The following is a 22,549-nucleotide window of genomic DNA, read 5'->3' on the forward strand; positions in this document are numbered from 1 at the left end:
AGGCAAGCGCTTAACCGCTAGGCCATCTCTCCAGCCCACATTTTTCTTTTTTAAAAAATTTTTTTGTTCATTTATTTGAGAGCGACAGACAGAGAGAGAAAGGGGGGGAGAGAGAGACGGGGGCAGAGAGAGAGAATGGGCGCGCCAGGGCCTCCAGCCACTGCAAATGAACTCCAGATGCGTGTGCCCCCTTGTGCATCTGGCTTATATGGGTCCTGGGGAATCGAGCCTTGAACTGGGGTCCTTAGGCTTCACAGGCAAGCACTTAACCGCTAAGCCATCTCTCCAGCCCTCACATTTTTAAAATACAAGCATATTACTGTTGACCTCATGAGACAAAAATTAGATAAAAATTTTATTTGTGAATCATACAATCCTTTTAAATATAACATCAGTTTTATGTTTTTGACCTTTTATACTTTTACATACTGTATTCATCTTTGGCCCTGTAGGGAAGATACACAGATAAATTATAGTGAACGTGGTGTCTGAGTTAAATGAGTTGCTCGTTGGTGTTGATTTCATCTGCTTCCATTTGACAGTGCAGTCACTCCCACGGATCTGCCTCCATCGGATTCACCTCTTCAGGACAGTGCAGTCACTCTTACATACTGATTTGCCAGTGTTCTCGATGACTTCTCTAGCTGAGGCGTCAAACCATAGAATTTTTCCTTTTTTGGGAGAACATATCAGTAGAACTAAACAAGAGCCGGTTGTGGTGTTTCACACCTTTAATCCCAGCACTCGGCAGGCTGAAGTAGGAGGACTGCTTTGAGTTTGAGGCCACCCTGAGACTACACAGTGAATTACAGGTCAGCCTGGGCTAGGGCAAGACCCTGCTTTGAAAACAGCAAGAGACATCTACTTTAGGATAGTTACTTATTAAGATTGGACTTTTTTTCAGGGAATGGCCGAAACCTGCAATTTCTAGCTATTCTATATTGTGACTCTTATTGATAGACTTCTAATTGATGTGTATAATCTGCTGTTAAAAATATCTTATTTTAACGTTGAATTTATGCTTGTCTTGTTTTATTTTCTTTGAAATATAGCCTCCTCAAAATGCAGATGATTCCAGATTAAATGATGAAGCCATTGCCAAGCAGCTGCAACTTGATGAAGATGCAGAGGTAGTGTCTTTCATGGAGATATCACTCCTAACTTGATGAAGATACAGAGGTAGTGCCTTTCATGTAGATATTACTCCTAACTTGATGAAGATGCAGAGGTAGTGCCTTTCATGTAGATATTACTCCTAACTTGATGAAGATGCAGAGGTAGTGCCTTTCATGAAGATATCATTCCTAGCTTTTTTTTTAAAAGAGAGTTTATTTTTATTTATTTATTAGAGACAGAGAAAGGGAGAGAGAGAGAATGGCCACACCAGGGCTTCTAGCCACTGCAAACGAACTCCAGATGCATGTGCCACCGTGTGCATCCGGCTTACATGGGATGTGGAGAGTCAAACCTGGGTCCTCAGGTTTCACAGGCATGTGCCTTAACCACTAAGCCATCTCTCCAGCCCACATTTTTTTTTTTTTTTTTGATGAAAATATTGAGGTATTGCTTTTCATTTAGATAGCATTCAGACTTGATATTGTAGCCAGGCAAATAGTCAAGATTGTTCTAGTCTAATTTTTGTTTTTAAAAATTGTTTATTTGGGGCTGGAGAGACGGTTTAGTGGTTAAGGCACTTGCCTGCAAAGCCAAAGGACCCAGGTTCAGTTCCTCAGGACTCACATAAGCCAGATGCATAAAGTGGTGCATGCATCTGGAGTTTGTTTGCAGTGGTTGAGGGTGTTGGTGTGCCCTTTCTCTCTCTCTCTGCCTCTTTCTCTTTCAAATAAATAAAAAATAAAATAAATTTAAAAATTGTTTATGTGTGTGCGCGCGAGTGTGTGTACATGCATGTGCCAGGGCCTCCTATGGCTTGAAATGACACTTGTGCCACTTTTTGAGTCTGGTTTACTTGGGTGGCTTGGGAATTGTATTCGGGTCAGTAGGCTTTGCCTAGCTCTGTTCTAGCTATTAAGTATATGGTAGTTTAAAAAAGAAGTGAACCGGGCTTGGTGGTGCACACCTTTAATCCCAGCACTTGGAAGGCTGAGGTAGAGGTTCTCCATGAGTTTGAGGCTACCTTGAGACTACATGGTGAATTCCAGTAGAACAAGTCCCCCCCCCCCTTTTTTTTTTTTTAACTTGAGGTCTCGCTCTAGCCTAGGCTGACCTGGAATTCATTATGTAGTCTCAGGGTGGCCTCAAATTCATGGCGATTCTCCTACCTCTGCCTCCCAAGTGTTGGGATTAAAGGCGTGCACCACCACGCCTGTCTAAGACCCTATGTTGAAAAACCAAAAAAGCCAACAAAGGAAAATATAATGGTAGTTAATTATAGGTGCAATGAAGCAAATCTATAGTTTGGGCATGAGTATGTGGGATTATGTGTGTTTTACCTCCAAGAAGTTTGGGATATCCCTCTGGAGTAGTGGCATTGCGGCAGAAAATGAAGTGATGATACAGTGAGCCATGGTGCTGATTGCTTAAAGGAGATTTCCCCCAAGCAGAGGAAATGGCAGTGTAAGTGTCCTGAGATAGAAACAGGCTCAGAGTGTTCAAGAGATGAACATGACTGGGGAGTCAGGGAGAAAGAGAACAGCATGGGATGATTTTGGAGAAACGGCCAGTAGGAAATTCTGTAGGTCACAGTAGGTTTTTGGTTCCCATTATAAACTTCAGGTTTTAGTTTCTATGAGGTGGGAAGCCATTGGTGCTTCTCTCTCTCTCTCTCTCTTTTAATATTTATTTATTTACAAGCAGAGAGAGAAGAGAGACAGAGAGAATGGATGTACTAGGTCCTCCAGCTGCCACAAATGAACTCCAGATGCATGTGCCACTTTGTGCCTCTGGCTTTTTGTGGGTACTGGGAAATTGGACTCAGGTTATTAGGCTTTGCCGGCATGCCTTGGCTGCTCAGCCATCTCTCTAGCTCACCGCTGGTATTCTTAAAAGTGCTATGACTTGGCCAATGTTAAAGGAAAGTACCTTGGCTTTTGTTCTACTGTTAGGATATTAATGGTATCTTTCTTATGGTGAGCATGATCCAAAGTAGACCAGCCTTGGAGATTGTTACAGCAGGGTGGCTGGGAAAAGCTGTTGCGTGTATCAAACAGGAAGTGGATTAGGTGGTGAGAGGTGGTATAACCTTTAAAATAGTTGATAGAGTGAATGTGAGGTGGCCTGAGCACTGGATGAATGGTGATTCCTTTTACGAAAACTGGAACACAGGTAGCAGAGGAGGTTGGCACCAAGAAACTAAGAGTTGTTTCGGACAGGATGTTGGAGGTGTCTGATGGACTTCCAGGCTTAGATGCACAGCAGCTGGCCGAGGAGAGTCGAGCTCTGGAGAAGTCAAAGCAGAACACATGTTTAGGAGTTGTTAGCATTTGTGTGGCATTAAAAAATGCATGTGTGTTGTGCTTGCACTATGGTGCACATGTGGAGGTCAGAAGACTACCTCTGAGAAGCTTTGGAATTCTGGTTTTGCTTCCCATGCTCCACTGTGTGTCCTGTTTCACTTGGGGGCTGGGGAATTGAACTCAGGCCATCAAGCTTGCAAGCAAATGCCTTTGACCTCTGAGCCATTTCCCTATCCCCCACTATGTGGTACTTCATGTCTGTGTATCTGGATGAAGCTATAGGGAGAGAATTGAAACAGAAAAAGGGAAAAAAAAAATTTTAGGATTGAGCTCTGGGGTGGTCTTCAGAGATGAAGAAGAGGAGACTTAAGAGTGGTTAGTAAAGTAGAGAATTAGGAGTGCTCACTACTTTATGGATGCTGTATCAAGCTACTAGTTCAAAAAAAATTTGGCTCTTATTTTTTTAAAAAACAAGGTACTTTGGAGCCAGGCTGTCGTGGCGCATGCTTATCGTCTCAGCACTGGGGAGGCAGAGGTAGGAGGATGGCTGTGAGTTTGAGGCAAGCCTGAGTCTACATAGTGAATTCCAGGTCAGCCTGGGCTAGAGCGAGACCCTGCCTTGAAAAGCCAAAATAAAATAAAATAAAATTAAATTAAATTAAAAAGGAAAAGACACCATCAATTATTAACACCCTAAAAGTTCTCTATCAGCTTAATAAATTACCCAAACAGGATTCTGAAAGAATGTGACAGAGATGGAAAAACAGGGGATTATGATACCCTTTTGTTCTATGGAAAGAGCCAGGTAATCCTCTACTATTTGGGACAGATAAGGACAAGTCAGGTCGCCAAGAATTACTTCATAGCTTGACCTAGGCCACTTGTACTAGCTAAGTCACGAGCATATCTGCTTGGAGAAAATGAAATTCAGTATGATCAAATAGATAGAAAAACACTTTGAAAATGAAAAGCATCAGCTGATGAAATGAAGGAGAGTCATAATTCTGCTCTGTCCCAGCTACTACCGTCAGCCCTGTGAATCCCAGGCAACCATGGCAGGCAGAACCTGAAGCCGTAAATGTGAGCAGCCATGAGTAGAGTTTGCAGCAACTGGACTAGGGCTGACGTTAGCAGTCGGAAGTGTAGTTCAGGTATGGTTAAGAAACACTAGCAAATGGGAGCGTTGTGTCGTGGTGTTCCTTCCTCCCGCTGGTTTGTAGTTGTGCTTGCCTTGGGTTCATGGGATTGTTTTTTTTTTCTGGTGCTGGGAATCAAACCCAGGACCTTGGACATGCTAAGCATATGCTGGCCCCCTAAGCCACTTCCCTGGCCAGGCTAGTTCATGTTTTTCATTTTTTATTTCTTGAGGTGGGTCTCACTCCAGCCCAGGCTGACCTGGAATTTACTATGTTGTCTCAGGGTGGCCTTGAACTCATGGAGATCCTCCTATTTCTGCCTCCTGAGTGCTGGGATTAAATACGTGCACCACCACACCTGGCTTTTTATTTATTTGAGAGCGAGAGAGAGAGAGAGAATGGACGCACCAGGGCCTCCAGCCACTGCATGCATGTGCCACCTTGTGCATCTGGCCTACATGGGTCCTGGGGAACCAGGCCTCAAACTGGGGTTCTTAGGCTTCACAGGCAAGCACTTAACTGCTAAGCCATCTCTTTCTAGCCCAGCTTTTTGTTTTGTTTTATTTTGTTTTTTGAAGTAGGGTCTCTCTAGTTCAGGCTAACCTCGAATTCATAGTGATCCTCCTACCTCTGAGTCCCAAGTGCTGGGATTAAAGGTGTGCAGTACCATGCCCTATTAGTTTATTTTGTAATCAGGAAAAGGCTTGCTTACTGTCTTCTCATCAGGCTCATCCCAAGTTCCTTTTAGGTCGGGTACATTTTGAGGGATTTCCTTTGAATAATATAAAGACATATGAAAAGTTTTTGTCTGACATTCAGTTAGGCATCAGGACCTTTAGTTTACAATGAAAAGCATGTTTCTTGTTCTACACTCTATTCTCAAAAAGCTCTGTTTTAAAAGACAGAGAAAGGGCTGGAGAGATGGCTTAGCGGTTAAGCACTTGCCTGTGAAGCCTAAGGACCCTGGTTCGAGGCTTGGTTCCCCAGGTCCCATGTTAGCCAGATGCACAAGGGGGCGCACGCGTCTGGAGTTCATTGGCAATGGCTGGAGGCCCTGGTGCGCCCAATCTCTGTCTCTATCTGCCTCTTTGTCTGTCGCTCTCAATTAAATAAATAAATAAAAGACAGAAAAAAAAAGCTCTGTTTTGCTGAAGGTGAAACCTTTAGAAACAAGAAATAACTAGGAGTGCTACGTTGGTCGGTTAGGAATCTGCCATGGTGACTGACGTGAACACATCAGAGCGCATGCACTTGGGTCAGTGGTGTGTGTGTGTGTGTGTGTGCGTGCCTGCTGTTGTGTACAAGGAACACGCGTTGTCTTAAGTTCTCAGACGCGTTTTCCGAGATCTAATGTGTTTTGTTGAAACGAGACTGTGATCCTTGACTATTAATGCTCAGTGGAACCACGCCATTGTTATTTCTAGGAAATGATTTTCCATTTTCTTTCAAGTGTATGATAAGCCTTCAGATGCAAAAGAACAAATATGTCCTATTGTATTGGTGCTTTTTTCAGCTGGAGAGGCAGTTGCATGAAGATGAGGAGTTTGCCAGAACGTTAGCCATGTTGGATGAAGAACCCAAGACCAAAAAGGTAGACAAGGCTGTTTCGTTCAGAATGTCCAGTCTAGACCAGTGTTCCTTTTATGGCTGGGTGTGTGCCAGACTCCAGACGACAGCCCTGAGAACTCTTCCAGCAAGAAGCTACATTGTCTTAATTTATAAAAATGTTTTTAGAGAACTTCATTTAAAAAAATCTTCGTAAATAAGGTTTCAAGAAACAACCCAGAATCTTTTTCACAAAAACAGTTTTACCTTTGCTCTTTACTCCAAAGGGCTCATATTTATCTGTTCAGAGAATAATATTTATAAAACTTTCTGGGAACTGGAGAGATGTGCCAGTGGTTAAGGCACTTGCCTGCAAAGCCTAACTACTCAGGTTCAGTTCCCCAGTACCCACATAAAGCCAGATGCACAAAGTGACGCATGCATCTGGAATTTGTTTGCATTGGCCAGAGACCCTGGCATGTGCACATACACTCTTTCTGTCTCTGTGTCTGTATCTCTCTGCTTACAAATAAATAAAATCTTAAAAAGTTTCCTGTAGGGCACAAATTTAATAATTAACACTACTCTTTTTGGGAAGTAGAATTTACTGTTTCCAATTAGCTAACTTTAAGATCTGTATTATATTAAGTAGACTGGGTGAAGAGACAGCTCAGCAGTTAAGGCACTTGCCTGCAAAGCCTAATGACCTGAGTTAGATTCCCCAATACCCATGTAAAGCCAGATACATAAAGTGGCACATGCATCTAGAGTCTATTTGCAGCAGCTAGAGGCCCTAGTGTGTCCATTCTCTATAGCTGGGTGTGGTGACACACACCTTTAATCCCAGCACTTGGGAGGTAGAGGTAGGAGGATCACCATGAGTTTGAGGCCACCTTAAGACTACATAGTAAATTCCAGGTCAGCCTGGGATACCTTGAAAACTACTTCCCCCTCAAAAAAAAAAGACTTAAATAATTGTCTATATGTTTTTTGGCATCAAATTATTTTTAAAAATTTTAAATATATTTTATTTATTTATTTAGAGAGAGAGAAAGGATAGGTGCGCCAGGGCCTCAGGCCCCTGCAGATGAACTCCAGATGCGTGTACCACCTTGTGCATCTGACTTATGTGGGTCCTGGGGAATCAAACCAGGATCCTTTGGCTTGTAGGCAAATGCCTTAACCACTAAACCATCGTCTTCTGCCCTAAATTTGAAAAAATTTTCTTTTTGTGGTGGTACATATATGGAAGCCAGGGGCGTGCTAAACAAGCACTCTACAGCTGTCCTACATCTTAGACCACTCTCCCTGTTTTTTTTTTTTTTTTTTTTCCAGTTAAGAAACAGGGTGCTACCTTGCCCAGGCTGGTCTTGAACTCCTGATCCTCCTGCCTCAGCCTCCCAAGAAGCTGGGCTATTTCTGACTTTTTGGTGTGTGGGTATGTAGACGTGCTTTCTGTGTACATGGGTGTCCAGAGGCCAGGGGAGAACATTGGGTATCCTCCTCTATGGCTGTTCTGCCTTACTTCCTTGAGATCATGGCTCACTGAGCGTGGATCATACTGTTTTTAGCTGGCTTACCAGGAAGCCCTAGTGATCTCCCATTTTTGCTTTCCTCAGTGTTGAGTTTTTAGGCGTATACAGGCCTCACTTTACTTGGGGGCTGGGACCCAGTTCTGGTCCTCAGGCTTCACGGCAAATGCTTGGTCCCAGTGGCCATCTCTCTATGCCCTCATGATTATCTTTTTTTCTTTTAAAGCTCCTTATCACTAATAAATTGCTTTATTTCTGACTAATTACCTTCTGTCAATGTCATTGTCCATATTAATGTCTGACAATTTTAAAAGATTCTGCTTTAAAGTAGGAAGATGTAAACATAGTTATTATCAGTGGCCAAGACTAAGCAAGACATCTCTGGCAGTAAGGGGATGGTGGGAATTTGGCATTCGAACAGCCTTATTCCACCTGCATGTATGCACACAGTATAATTATTAAGTGCTATATGCCTCAGATTGCTTTCTTCTTGGAAAATGGAGTTTTGAGGGAGCAGTATTAGATTGTTTTTGTGGCGGGGTCTTGCTGTGTAGCCCTGGCTGGCATCATGCTCACTATGCAGCCTGCACTGGTGATACTCTTCCTGCCTCTCTCCCAAGTGCTGAGGTGAAAGGTCTGCGCCACCTCGCCTGGCTACTCTCTATTTATTTATTTGCTATTATGATTATTTTCTTTTATTTTTGCAATAAAATAAAACTATAGATGGGGAAATTTATAGATTTAGAAAGAGAAACATTCCTGATAGCACCTCTTAGATAACCACTACTGTTATTTGGACTTTTCCCCCAATTTTATAAACTTTAATTTGGCACACACACAATTTTACATTCTATTTTCCTCAATTAACACTGCTATAATCCCTTTTCAAGCTAGTACAGAGCTTTAAGTAGATTTAATTCACATGTACTGACGGTACAACATAGAACTGAATGACTGACTTAACCACTGCCATGGTGGTGAACGTTCATACTGCTTTTTATTTATTTATTAGACAGAGAGAGATAGAGAGATGATGGGTGCGCCAGGGCCTCCAGCCACTGCAAAGGAACTCCAGAGCATGTGCCCCCTTGTGCATCTGGCTAACGTGGGTCTTGGGGAATCAAGCCTTGAACTGGGGTCCCTAGGCTTCACAGGCAAGTGTTTAACTGCTAAGCCATTTCTCCAGCCCTTTTTATTTATTTATTTATTTATTTATTTATTTTTTATTTATTTATTTGAGAGCGACAGACACAGAGAGAAAGACAGATAGAGGGAGAGGGAGAGAATGGGCGCGCCAGGGCTTCCAGCCTCTGCAAACGAACTCCAGACGCGTGCGCCCCCTTGTGCATCTGGCTAACGTAGGACCTGGGGAACCGAGCCTCGAACCAGGGTCCTTAGGCTTCACAGGCAAGCGCTTAACCACTAAGCCATCTCTCCAGCCCCTTTTTATTTATTTTTAAGGGGTGGGATATAATTGTTCTTTCCTTCCTTCCCTCCCTTTCACTCTCCCCCCTCCCTCCTCTCTGTCTGTTTCTTTGAATTAAATTTTAGTTTTCAACTGCGTAATATTAACAGCTTTAGAGTTGAGATAAAAGAAGTAGGAAGCTGGTTGTGGTGGTGCCTGCCTTTAATCCCAGCACTGGGCAGGCAGAGATAGGAGGATCACTGTGAATTTGAGGCCAGCCCGAGACTACATAATGAATTCCAGGCTAGCTTGGGTAAGAACGAGACCCTACATATTTCCAGTTTGGCAGATTGGGATGTAATGAGTGCTGGGATTAAAGGCAGGCACCACCACACTCAGCCCTATAGATATATATTTTTTTAAAAATTTTGATTTTTTTCCCCCATCAGCAAAATCAAGTAATAAAGCCTGCTTCATTTGCTATGAACGTTTTATGTATGAATGAATAACAGTTTGTTGTGTCTTGTTAGTTTGGAAGGTGATTCTTAAACGGTAATCGTTTTAATGAAAAGTTTTGTGTAAGTTTTCCTGTTACTTACAACATCTGACACTTCTTAAATTTGTTTAGAACCGAAAGGACCCTGAAGCAGGAGGAACATTTTCATCTGTCCAAGCTGACTTAAATAAAGCAGAAAAACATAAATATCCTCACAAAGGTAATATCATCAAAAGGAAGTAAGATGGAATACTTGTCTTTATTTATAGGAGATAATTCTTGCTAAGTGTGTTTAAACATTTTGTTCAATAATTCTGTTGTTTGGTAGACATTATTACAGAGAAGTGTTCAAAGTGTGTTCTAGCTGGGCATGGTGGCACATGCCTTTAATCCCAACACTTAGGAAGCAGAGGTAGGAGCATTATCCTGAGTTCAAAGCCAGCCTGGGACTACAGAGTGAGTTTCAGGTCAAGCTGGGCTAGATAGAGTTGGACCCTACCTTGAAAAAGACAACAACAAAAAAGTTCTACTTAAAGATGCTCCTAGACTTACAATGTGGTTGGGTCTCAAAAACTTGTCATAAGTAGAAAAATGTAGTGAAGTTGCATTTAATAGCTGATGTTTGGGCGGTGATGGCGTAGCTTACAGCACACTGTAGACGGACATCTCTAGTGACTGCTGCACTGCACATTTCGATGTCAGGGAAACATCAGACTTCAAAATATGAAGCTTTTTTTAAAAAATTATTTGAGAGAGAAAGAGGCAGATTGAGAAAGACAGAGAAGGGGCATGCTGGGGCCTCGAGTCACTGCCAGCGAACTGCAGGTGCATGTGCCACATTGTGCGTCTGGCTCTGTGTGGGTACTGGGAAATTGAACCTGGATCCTTAGGTTTGCAGGCAGGTGTCTTAACTGCTAATCCATCTCTCTAGCCTGCATGTTGCTTGATAAAAAATATTTATGAAAGAAAGCGTGAGAGAGTGTACAGAGTGGGTGTGCCAGGGTCTCCTCCCACTGCAAAAGAACTCTAGATGCATGCACCACTTTGTGCATCTGGCTTTATGTGGGTATTAGGGAGTAGAACCCAGGCCGTTAGGCTTTGCAAGCAAGTGCCTTTAACTGGTGAGCCGTCTCTCCGGCCTGCATGTTGCTTTTGTATCATTATAAAGCTGGAAAATTGGAAGTTGGAGTCCCTTTCTAAATGTTCTTTGAAAGTGGTTTGAATAGTACCTGGTCGAGAGTGCCCATCTGCCCATGAGTGTTGGGAGAACTCTGATGGTACTCTTGGCTTGATGACCTCCAAGTACATTGCATTGTGTAGTTTTCACTATATGAGGACAAAGAGATAACTCAGAGCTGGCTATGCAGATCATTTGAAGCTCTTCTGATCGTCTTGGCTGGTTTATTCTTTAATGGTTCTGCTCTTCAACCATCTGCATATTCAGTCGCCCCCACCCCCTTCCTTTTTGGGCAGGGGGAGCAGTATTGGGGATTGAACCTAGCGTTTACACATGCTGTTTAAGTGATCTGTTACTGAGCTCTGTCCCCAGCCCACTCACTTTTAATTTTGAAAGTCTTTACCCAAGCTGTCCTTTAACTTACTCTGTAGACCAACCAGGCCTTAAACTTGAAATCTTCTTGCCCCAGCCTTCTGAGTAGCTAGGGTTTCAGGCCTGTGGGTCAGCAGTCCTCCCCCATTTCTGTAAAGGGTTGGTTGGTTCTGAGACCCCCAGGGAATTCTCAGAACTATGGATACTCAACGTTCTTTGTGCAAAATAATGTAGATTTCACATATAGCCTATGTATATCCTCCTGTATACTTGTAACAGCTTCATCATCACTAGCTTACTTGTTCCTAATGCTCTGCAGTGCTCTGTAACTTGTTATTCTCCATTGTGTACAGGATAGTGACCAGCAGGAAATGCACTTGGTTTGTACATGCACAACTAAAAAGAATAATTTCAGTTCATGGTTGGTTGAATTCATGAATATGGAACCTAGAGATGTGGGGGAGACTAAATAGATGGTCTTCATCCTACAAACAGATTTCTTCATACAATACCTTGTGGCCTTCACCAAATAGAGTTTTTATGGCTATATTATAAAATAGAAATTTTTATTTTTTATCCATTCAGCAAGTTTTGTCTCTGTAAATTTTAGAGCACATCTATGAAATGAAATTCATTTTTGGGGGGTGGGGTGGAGTAGGGTTTAGGTGTAGGGTCTCAGTCTATCCTAGGCTGACCTGGATCTCACTCTGTAGGTCCAGGCTGGCTTTGAACTCCCAGTGATCCTCCAACCTCTGCCTTCCGAGTGCTGGGGTTAAAGGTGTGTGCCACCACACCTGGCTTGAAATCTGTTTTTAAATGTTTACAATATTATATCAAGAAATGTGTGGCTTATATTTTATATTTTAAAAATATTATTTATTTATTTGAGAGAAAGAATGGATGTGCCAGGCCCTCCAGCCACTGCAAATGAATTCTAGACACATGCGCCATCTTGTGCATCTTGTCCTGGGGAATCGAACCTGAGTCCTTTGGCTTTGTAGCCAAATGCCTTAAGCCATCTCTTCAGCCCGTGGCTTATATTTTAAATGACATAAGAGATTGAACAAGTTATACAACGATGTTTAATAAAATATTTAATTAAAAATAAGTGTGCCATATAAGCTAAAGATTTAATAATATTCATGATTTGAAATCTGCATGTGATAATGTGTGCCACTCAGTTGAAAAATGAGAAAAAGTATTGGTACAGAGTATTTCAAAAACATCAAGTATAAACTTATCTTCCTAGTAAAAACAGAGCAAATTTCAAGTGAAAGAAAGACTTACAGTCCTAATAAACAAGCTAAGTGCGGAAGCTCAAGAGAATCTCAGCAGCACCCCATATCAGCAGCTCACCAAGCAGGAGAGCCTTCTCCAAAGGCCAGTTCCAAGCTGGCACTTATGAAATCAAAAGAAGAGAGTTCTTACAAAGAAACAGCACCCGTGGCCCCAGAGAGAAGAGAAAACACCACTGACTTGAAAGGAGAGAAGAAAACTCCTAAGAAAGCCAAAAGTTCCCCAGCCAAAAAAGAGGTAGGGAATTTATGCCCATGTGTGTCTCCCCGTCTCTGTCCTCAGCCTCCCAGGAGCTCGTGTTTGAGCCGCCGTGCCTGGCTTTTCTTCTTTGGGGCGTGTGCGCGTATGTGTGGATGTGTGCGTGCTGGTGTGTGTGAGCGCGGCAGGCAGGCTGCGGTCAGAGGACACTGGTGTGCTGGTGGTCCTCACCTTCCCCCTCGTTTTGAGGCAGGGTCTCAGTGTTCACTCAGCTCACCAGGCTGCGTGCTGTGTGAGCTTCTGGGGAATTCGCCTGCCTTCACTTCCCATCTGCAGACGCCACCACAGCTTCTGGATGTTACGTGGGGCCTGGGGACCTGATCTCAGGTACTCACGCTGTGCGACAAGTGCTGTATCCCTGCAGTTATCTTGACAGCCTGGTTTCATTATTTTCAACTTCCCAAGTTACTGTGATTCTTTTAAGACGTGATTTAAGGGCTAGGAGTTCACTTCCCATGGTAGAGAGCTTGCCTAACATGTTTTAATCCCTGTGGTTGAGTTCCCAGAAGATGCTGTTTCATTTAGTTGTTAAAGAATATAGATTAGCTAGGTGTAGTGGTGTTTAATCTTAGCACTTGTGAGACAGAGGTAGGAGGATCACCATGAGTTCAAGGCCATCCTAGGACTATAGAGTTCCAGGTCAGCCTGGGCTACAGTGAGACCCTACCTTGAACAACCAAAAGAAAAAAAAAACATACATTAATATAGGTAAATTAGCTAATTAAAAAAAAATATTTTATTTATTTATTTGAGAGAGAGAGAATGGGCATGCCAGGGTTTCCAGCCACTGCAAACAAACTCCAGATTTATGCACCATCTTGTGCATCAGGCTTATGTGGGTCATGGGGAATTGAACCAGGATCTTTTGGCTTTGCAGGCAAATGCCTTAACTGCTAAGCCATCCCTCCACCCCCAAATTAGCTAATTTTTATTATATAGTGTATGAGATAGTTGAGACATTTACTTTTAAGTTGTAAAGATGAAGAAATAGGCTGACTTTAAGTAATTTTCCCAAGATTATTCAGGAAGTAAGTGGCAGTCTTGAACTCGGGCCCTCTGAAGACAGAAGTCGCAGGGCATTATGGCAGCTCCCTGTCACACCAGGGCCTTGACGCGGAGCAGATGTGTAGCTCCCGTCTAGTTACTGCTCTTGGTGCTCAGTAGTAGTGCAGGGCTCAGAACGACTAGTAAAGTGGCATGAGCCTTTAATCCCAGCACTCGGGAGGCTGAGGTAGGAGCAGCACCGTGAGTTCTAGTCCACCCTGAGACTACATAGTGGATTCCAGGTCAGCCTGAGCTCGAGTGAGACCCTCCCTCCACCCCACCTCCTCCCAAAAATGTCCTTGATTGAGCTATGAAACCACTGAGAGTGGCGCCTGGAACATCAGAGCTGTAGATGTTTTAGTTATCACCATTGCAGGAGGTGGTATTTTGATTTATTCTGAATTTACTCCTTTTTAAAAAATATTTATTTGCAAGAAGAGAGAGATTGAGAATGGGCATGCCAGGGCCTCTTGCTGCTGCAGATGAACCGTGGATGCATGCTCCACCTTGTGATTCTAGCTTTATGTGGCTATTGGGGAATTGAGCCCTCCTCCTATTCCCCTCCCTCCCCTCCTCTTCTCCCTCCCCTTCTTTTCTCCCTCCCCTCCTCTTCTCCTTCCCCTCCTCCTCTTCCCCCTCTTCCTCCTGCTCCTGTAGTCGTTTTTGGTAAACCTTGTGGTGCAGTCCTTGTGATCCCAGCTACTGGAGATGAGGTAGGAAGACTACAAATTCAAGGCAGCAAGTTCAGAGCCAGCCTGGGAAACTTAGTGAGACCCTGCCTCTCAAAACGAACAGGAAAGCTGGCTGGAGCCATGCATAGTGGTAGAGTGTTGGCCTTGCTTATAGCAGGCTTTGGGGTCAGCTGCAGCTCCAGCTCCACAAAGGGTTTTCTTTGTTTTCAGATCTATTTGAGAAGCTGGGGTCTTTTGAACCTGCAATTTGGAAGCACTTTAGATTCATGAGAAACTACTTATGCCTTCATGCATCTTAGGTACTTCTTATTGTGTGTTTTCTGCTCATCACCATTATTTTTTAGTGCAGAGCCATGAAATGAAGGTGATTTGGAGCTACTTTGATTTGTAGGCAGTGCTCATAAATATGCTTAAAGAAACAATTAGATTTTTCTCCACTAAATACTTATCTGGGGAATGAATATTTTTCTTCAGGCACTCCTATCATGTAGGAGAATTTACAGAGGATGTCTATTTTTAATTTTTTTTTCAATTTTTATTTGTTCTTGTTAGAGGTTGTCTTTTTCTTTTCTTGTTTTTTTTGTTTTTTTTTTTTTTTGAGGCAGGGTCTTACTGTAGCTCAGGCTGACCTGGACTTCACTGTACAGTCTCAGGGTGGCCTTGAACTCTCTGCAATCCTCATACCTGTGCCTCCCAAGTGCCGGGATTAAAGGTGTGTGCCACCTATTTTTTATGAAACAAATGGAAATTAAAAAATGGTGGCACATGCCTTTTAAGATTCCAGTACTTTGGAGGCTGAGGTTGGAGGATCACTGTGAGTTTGAGGACACTCTGAGACAATAGAGTGAATCCAGATCAGCCTGGGCTAGAGTGAGATCCTACCTTATCCCCCCCCCAAAAAAAAATAAAACATGAAAAATGCTGGATCCTGGGCATGGTGATGCATGCCTTTCATTCTAGCACTCTGGAGGCAGAAGTAGGAGGATAACTTTGAGTTCAATGCCAGCCTGAGGAGACCCTACCTCAAAAAAAAAAAAAAATTAAAATGGTATGGTTATTTTTCATATTGTTTTTCAAAGTTGGAATAGGAGTAACTGAGCACTTTTACTTAATTAATTTGGGAACATTAAAGTTCAGTAAATACAGTTGATCTTTGTCAAATAATGAGTGTACTCAAGGTTATTTTATAACTAGGTATCATGGTTCATGCCTGTAATCCAGTACTTGGGAGGCTGAGATAGGAGGGTTGAGGGTTCAAGGTCTGGCTCAGCTACATAATAAGACTTCTCAGAATAGATAGGCAGACAATCTAGAGTTATGTTGTAAATTGTTTATAGGTCAGATTTTTTTTTTTCCCATAGAAATACAGTTGGATAACATTCCCATGGTGGTTTGTATTGATTTCTAAATTATATGTTTCATCGGGTATGTGCTCTGGGCCGTGGGTCTGTGGATACACATAGTTTGAAAAGTTTCTAGGTTTTCTGAGCTATGTTTAGGGTATAAAACATGCACACGCGTGTGCACACACATACAAAAAAAATCTCTCTTTTTTCTTTAAAAAAAATCAGGGTGTGATGCCATGAGATAGAGTCAGATTAAACACAGAAGGGAGAGCAGTGGCACACGGGCCCTGTCTGTGGGAGTACTCTGCGCATGAGGGAGGCCTGTAGCTCATTACCAGACAGAAGTGCGCGTAGCACAGCGCCGGGGACGTGGACAAGGCTGTAGGATACACGTAGGGGATCTTCTCACGTAATCAGATTTATTGGCACATTTTTGTTGTTGTTGTTCAGATAAGGGGGTTTCATTATGGGATAGAATTTAAAATGCATGTGAGCCAGCATGGTGGTGCATGCCTTTAATCCTAGCATTCAGGAGACAGAGGTAGGAGGATTGCTATGAGTTTGAGGCAGGCCTGGGACTACAGAGTGAGTTCCGGGTCAGCCTGAGTGAGGCCCTACCTCAAAAAAGTAAAAAAATAAGATGCATGTTTATTTCTCAACTAAAGCACTGTTTCCATTTTTTTTTTCACTTGGAGTCAGCAAGTTGGCTTATTATGCCTTCTAAGCTGCCTTTGGAAAGAGTGGGAGTATTGATAAAGACTGACGCAGGGGTATTTGTAAGTTAGGCTTCTATCTGGAAGCTGGAGAACACCTATTTTACCAACCCTTAGGATAAATACAGAAGTGACTTTAATGTTTGTTTCTAGGTATGTATTTTTAACTTTATATAATGTCCAATTTGTGTTCCCTCTCCCAAAGTCTGTGAGTCCAGAAGATTCTGAAAAGAAACGCACGAATTATCAAGCTTATCGAAGCTACTTAAATCGAGAAGGTCCTAAAGCCCTGGGCTCTAAGGAGATCCCAAAGGTAAGACTGGGGAGAGGATGTGTCATTCTGTGAGGCCCCTGCCTCGTGGGTCCTGGCACGCATCACTAATACTAGCAACAAACGTCCCAGCACCAAGTTGATGAATTAAGAGTGTTTATTCACATTACGAATCACTGCTGCAACATAAAAACATTTTCCTTTAATTAACAAGTAGCTTTAGAAGGGCTGGGCTCTGAGAATGTGCCGAGATAAGTTTGATATCCTTTCTTTGTGACTTAGGGCTTAAGCAAAGAGATACATTATTTAATAGTACTTATGTGTCATGAAAGGAAAATGCAAGGTGCTCTGAGAACATGATAGAGGAACATGGCTCTGGGTCAGCCATTAAGGAAAAGTGACATGGAAATGGCTTGAGGAATGAAGGGGCTTCATTAGGTGTTGAAGGGGTTGTAATGGCGTGGTGATGTGCTCATCAGCAGAGTGTGTGGTATCATCAAGAGAAGAATCATTTGTGCGATGTGTGAGGAACTAAAAGCAAAGTGGTGCGGTTAGAGCAGAGTGACCAAGGACCAAGATTGGCTGGGTAACAGCACTTTATCTTGTGGGGCTCCAGGAGAGGGGTTGTAAGTAGGGAGAAGACGTGGCCAGGGCTGGGAAGCTGGCTGTGGAGCATAGACTGTGCTTAATGGGACAGCAAAAGATACAGGAAGATCCGCTGGGATGGTGAGCAGTGATGGGGGTTTGTGGGGCAGGGTGGGAAGTATAAGTGCTGAAATGTGGTAGATTTCATGGCAGAGGAAGAAGTTGCAGGATTTGGTGATAATTAGAACCAAAAAGTGAGGAAGAATGAATGAACATCGGGAGTTACCTGGTTTCAGCTTGAGCATTGAGGGGAATCAAGACAATTATTTGGAAAGATAGGAAGAGTTGGTGTTGGCTGTACTGTGTGGGGCATCCATGTGGCGATTTGAGTAGACAAGTGGCTACGTGGTAGCAGAGCTCAGGACAGAGGTTGAGAAAGACTCCGTGTAAATTAGGCATTATGGGCATGGAGCTAATGTTTGGGAATTACTATCATCTGAGAAACTCGGGCAGAATGAAAGGAGGAGGCCTTGTCTCCAGTGCCTTTGTGAGGTCGGGGAGAGTGAAAGGCAAGAGGGCCGTGAGGCCGTGCGCAGGTGTGAGCAGCGAGGCAAGAGGACGTAATTGTAAGGTCTGTGTGTTACAGTTCCAAGAAAGAAGAGAAGCTGTCGGCTGCCTCTCACAGCAGATGCTGGTCCTTGATAGCACCAGCAGGAGCACTTTCCGTGGGGGACAGCCTGGAGTAGAAGGCTGAGGAGTGTGGGGTGACCGACAGAGAGCACAGGCTGCTGGCATTTAGGGTGCTGGTTCTCAAGTGGAGAGGAGAGTGTTTTTAGGTAGGGTTAGGTGGAAAAGGTAAATGTTTTTAAGAGAGGGCCTAGTTAGTGTATGCTTTTTCTGTTGGGCATAGGTCCTACCAGCAAGAGATGAAGAATAGGATAATCAAATACAGTATGAGATCTCCAAGAGAGGCAAGGGACACATCTTCAACATGCTGCAAGTTGAACTTTCATTTTGCTTGCTGTACATGACAACTTAGGGAGATTAGCATTCCCACTAATGAAGAAAAGACAGGATGGTTTAGCTGGCTGGCAGTGGGAAGGGAAAGGGGCAGTGGGTTCCCAAGGGGCAGAGGAAGATGGCAGTTCAGCCTCTTGTACATGGTGCCACTGACACACTAAACAGGTCTGTGCTTGAGAGGACTTCAGGCCACGTGTCTTTAGGGGACTGCTGTGTTGTGTGACCACAGAGCCGTGGAGGAATGTTGCAGATGTTGAGGCTGCTGGAGAGAGCTGCGGAGGACTGGAAGAGCTGCCGAGGAGGCTGCGGGTGCTGAGCTTGGGCCTTGTTGCGGGATCACCAGGAAATAGTGGAAGATTGGGTGTGCGATGCAGGGCTTGCTCATGGAATTTTTCAGGGTGACTTTGAGTCTATTGAGAAGGATTTAAGTACATGTTGGTGACAGTCGATCATTTTAACTCTAGGAATGTAGGATGCTGTCAGGGTTTCTTTTTCTTTGCAAGTAGATAGTAACAATTTTTTATTGTCTTCCAAGAAAGATTCTTCAGCTGCTTGGGGAACACTTGGGTTTGCGTTCGGCCTGCTTGGACTTTTGTTTAGCTTCTTTTCAAGCCTGTTTCAAGTCATTATTGTCTTAGTTCTATTCAGAGACTAGTAAGGACCATGACATATCATGTGTAATTTTTACTTTTCTTAGTTGTATAATTTTACTGTTGAATTGCAAAAATTAAAGTTTGTAGCCATACACAGTTGCATTTTAGAGTACATGTCTTCTCCTTCCAGTTTGCTTTGGCCAGTGGCTTCTTAGATCATTAGTTATCTTTCCAATCAAGGGATAATGGGCTCTTCCCTTTAGGCTCCTCACAGTTTGTTAGACATACTGTTAGTAGTAGCAGAGAATGACAGTTCAAACTCTGTAAGCTTTTCAGACTCAAACTTGGCCTTTTCAACAGTAGCAAGAGTTTTGTTTTTTTTTAAGTGAGACAGACAGAGAGAGAGAGAGATACACACAGAGAATTGCTGTGCCAGGCAACCTTGCGCTTGCCTCACCTTTGTGCATCTGGCTTACATGGGATCTGGAGAGTCAAACATGGGTCCTTAGTCTTTGCGGGCAAGCACCTTAGCCACTAAGCCATCTCTCCAGCCCCAGTAGCAAGCGTTTTTGTGGTCAGATTGCATCTGTCTGCTTTCTTAAAGTTACGGAAGTTAATTACTTACTTGACTATAAACAGCTAGAAGAGAACAGTATAAATGGGTAATTGAGTGTGTGTTTTTCATTACTCATTTTGCATTCATTCAATGTTAGCTGCATAGGAATTAGTCAGGATTCTGTTACAGATTCTCCTGATTTGCTGTGAATTTCCAGCAGTTTTCCGTGATGAGGTTATTTAAAATGTCAAAGGAGAAAAGCCAGCTTGTAACTTCTTGATGCCAAGTATTGCTTTGGGAGGCTACCGTGTAATTTCTCCTCTGCTTGAACATTGTGGTGTTTTTAGGGAGCTGAAAATTGCTTGGAAGGCCTGACATTTGTGATCACAGGAGTGCTGGAGTCCATTGAGCGAGAAGAGGCCAAGTCTCTAATTGAACGTTATGGAGGGAAAGTGACTGGAAATGTGAGCAAGAAAACAAACTACCTTGTCATGGGTCGTGATAGTGGACAGTCCAAGAGTGACAAGGTGGGTCCTGCTGTGCTGTCACCACAGGTGTGCCTGCTTGACTTGGCATGTGCGGCGTGAGTGTGGGCAGTGACGCTCTTACATGCAGCTGGGGAAGAGTGTCACCCTGCATGCCACATAGTGCTGTTGTCTTTGACCCGAGGGTTTTGGCTTTCCAATTAAGAGCATGGTTCCTGTTTACTTGACTCTATTTGTGTCTTCTGGCTTAATTTTTTTTTTTTTGTTTTTTGAGGTAGGGTCTCACTCTGGCCCAGGCTGACCTGGAATTCACTATATAGTCTTAGGGTGGCCTCGAACTCACGGCTATTCTCCTACCTCTGCCTCCCGAGTGCTGGGATTAAAGGTGTGAGCCACCACGTCCGGCTTTAAATTTTTTTTTTTTTTTTAATCTTAGAAACAAATGTAGGGTTTTTTCCTAGTCCTAAGTTTTCACTTTTTTGATATTTACCACATCTTAAGGGTTTTCTTGTTTATTTTTATTGGAAGCTGTAAGAAGAAGAAACAGAGTCATGTGAGGCAGGATGGAGTTTAGGTTCAACTAACAGACTAATAGTGATTTATACCAACAGCTGCTTATTTTCCTCGCCTGACAAGAATCCCAGAGGCAGACAGTTGCTGGATGGTTCAGCAGCTCAGTAAGTCTTCCAGATAGACCATCCCCCATGTCCGCCATTCCTAGGCCAGTGTAGTCGTCACAAATATTCTCTCGTAGCAAGGTGCCTACATTGCAGGCAAGATGTCCTGATGCTGTGACTGGCCTGACAAGTGTTATCCCAGAAACACTGACATTCCACCTCTCTCGGCCACAGTTGTCACGTGGTAGTCAGAGCCGTAAGGGGGCTGAGGGGAGCAGGACTTCTCTGCCGTAGATCTGCCACAAGTGACAGTCTGTTACTTGGAGATGGACGCACTGGAGTCCTTTGAGGAAGATGTGACTGACAGGAAATGTCTGCCAGTAGGAGAGGGAATGAGGAGCTGGAACTAGTGCTCTTTCGGAGGGCAGAGGTAAAGATGGCACAGCAGTACATTTAACACCATAGCTGTCCACTCACCGCTCTTAGGGAGGCTATCTGTCCTTTCTGGGGCAGAAGATGACATAAGCAGTATATAACACCATGGCTGTCCACTCTTGGGTTTTCTTTTGATGGTGCTGGGCACTGAATGTAGGCCCATGCACATGTTAGGCAGCCATTCTACCACTGTGATATATCCCCAGCTCTCTTTTTTTTTTTTGAGACTGGATCTTGTATCACTCAGAGGTGAGAGAATGGGCATATGAGGGCCTCCAGCCACTGCAAACGAACTTTGCATCTGGCTAACATGGGTCCTGGGGAATTGAACCTGTGTCCTTTGGCTTTGCAGGCAAACATCTTAACTACTAAGCCATCCCTCCAGCCCCTTTTTTCTTTTCTTCTTCTTCTTCTTCTTTTTTAAATAAGAGAGAGAGAATTGGCATGCCAGGGCCTCCAGCCACTGCAATTGAACTCCAGACTCATGTGCTACCTTGTGAGCCTGGGTCACCTTGTGCATCTGGTTTACATGGAATCTGGGGAGTCGAACATGGGTCCTTAGGCTTTGCAGGCAAGTGCCTTAACCACTAAGCCATCTCTGTAGCCCCAGAATTTTTGTTGTTGCTTTTCGAGGTAGGGTATTACTCTGGCCCAGGCTGACTTGGAATTTACTATGTAGTCTTAGGGTGGCCCTCACACTCAGCAATCCTCCTACCTCTGCTTCCCGAGTGGTCCTGGGATTAAAGGCATGCGCCACCACTCCTGGCTAGAAATTTTTTTTAAACTCTATGTAAAAATGGTTAGGGTGCAGTTTTGATGATTAATGTTTGTAATCAACAGGCAGCAGCTTTGGGGACAAAAATTATTGATGAAGATGGCTTACTGAATCTCATTCGAACTATGCCAGGCAAGAAGTCCAAGTATGAAATAGCAGTTGAAGCCGAGGTTTGTATAAAATTAACCCAATTTAGTTTTGGTGTATAGAAATTCTTGTTTCAGGGGGTTGTGTTGGATAGGTACAGTCCTGTTGGCTAAAAGATTAACCCCCCTTCTACCACAGATGAGCTTTTCTTATTTGCTTTTGACTTGGAAGACCATGTCTCAGGATGTCTGGTATGTTTCCTTACTTTAGGAAGGAAGGAGGAAGGGAGGGAGAGAGGGAGGGAGGGAGACAGTGTATATATAGAACGTGTCTACTTGTTATACTTGCCTTATATTCTGTATTTTTGCACTGACTTTACTGCAAATGTTTGTGTCAGTTTCTTTAATGGGTTTGTTAGCATGAAAAGTTAATTTTTCGTGAGAACTGTATTAGGATTTTTTTTTGTTTGGTTGTTTTTTGAGGTAGGGTCTCACTCTTGTATTAGGATTTTTAATTGTGATGGAAACCCAGGCCATATTGGCTTTAGAAAAAAATAAAGGCAGATACAGCTTAGTCAGGAGCAGGGTGGGACTTGTCTAGGGACTACTGGATCCAGATACGGCATGCTTCCAGAGAGCTCTCTCTGTTTCTGCTTCTCCAGGTTCCCTCCTCACACAGTCTCCTAGGTACCTGCTTT

The 22,549-nt window shown here is 43.4% G+C and overlaps 1 protein-coding gene across 2 annotated transcripts in view; it reads left to right on the forward strand.

Moving 5' to 3' along the window:
* Rfc1 (replication factor C subunit 1) overlaps positions 1–22,549 on the forward strand; it is an 82,102-nt gene that overhangs the window by 37,448 nt on the left and 22,105 nt on the right. For both annotated transcript variants that reach the window (XM_045161678.1, XM_045161679.1), the window contains exons 6-12: positions 1,053–1,130; positions 6,066–6,143; positions 9,663–9,750; positions 12,329–12,612; positions 16,634–16,741; positions 19,801–19,980; positions 21,831–21,935. In XM_045161678.1, coding sequence (XP_045017613.1) covers positions 1,053–1,130; positions 6,066–6,143; positions 9,663–9,750; positions 12,329–12,612; positions 16,634–16,741; positions 19,801–19,980; positions 21,831–21,935 — 921 coding nt within the window. The remainder of the gene's footprint in view (positions 1–1,052; positions 1,131–6,065; positions 6,144–9,662; positions 9,751–12,328; positions 12,613–16,633; positions 16,742–19,800; positions 19,981–21,830; positions 21,936–22,549) is intronic.

The sequence above is a fragment of the Jaculus jaculus genome, chromosome 11, assembly GCF_020740685.1.
Source record: "Jaculus jaculus isolate mJacJac1 chromosome 11, mJacJac1.mat.Y.cur, whole genome shotgun sequence".
Classification (NCBI taxonomy): Eukaryota; Metazoa; Chordata; class Mammalia; order Rodentia; family Dipodidae; genus Jaculus; species Jaculus jaculus.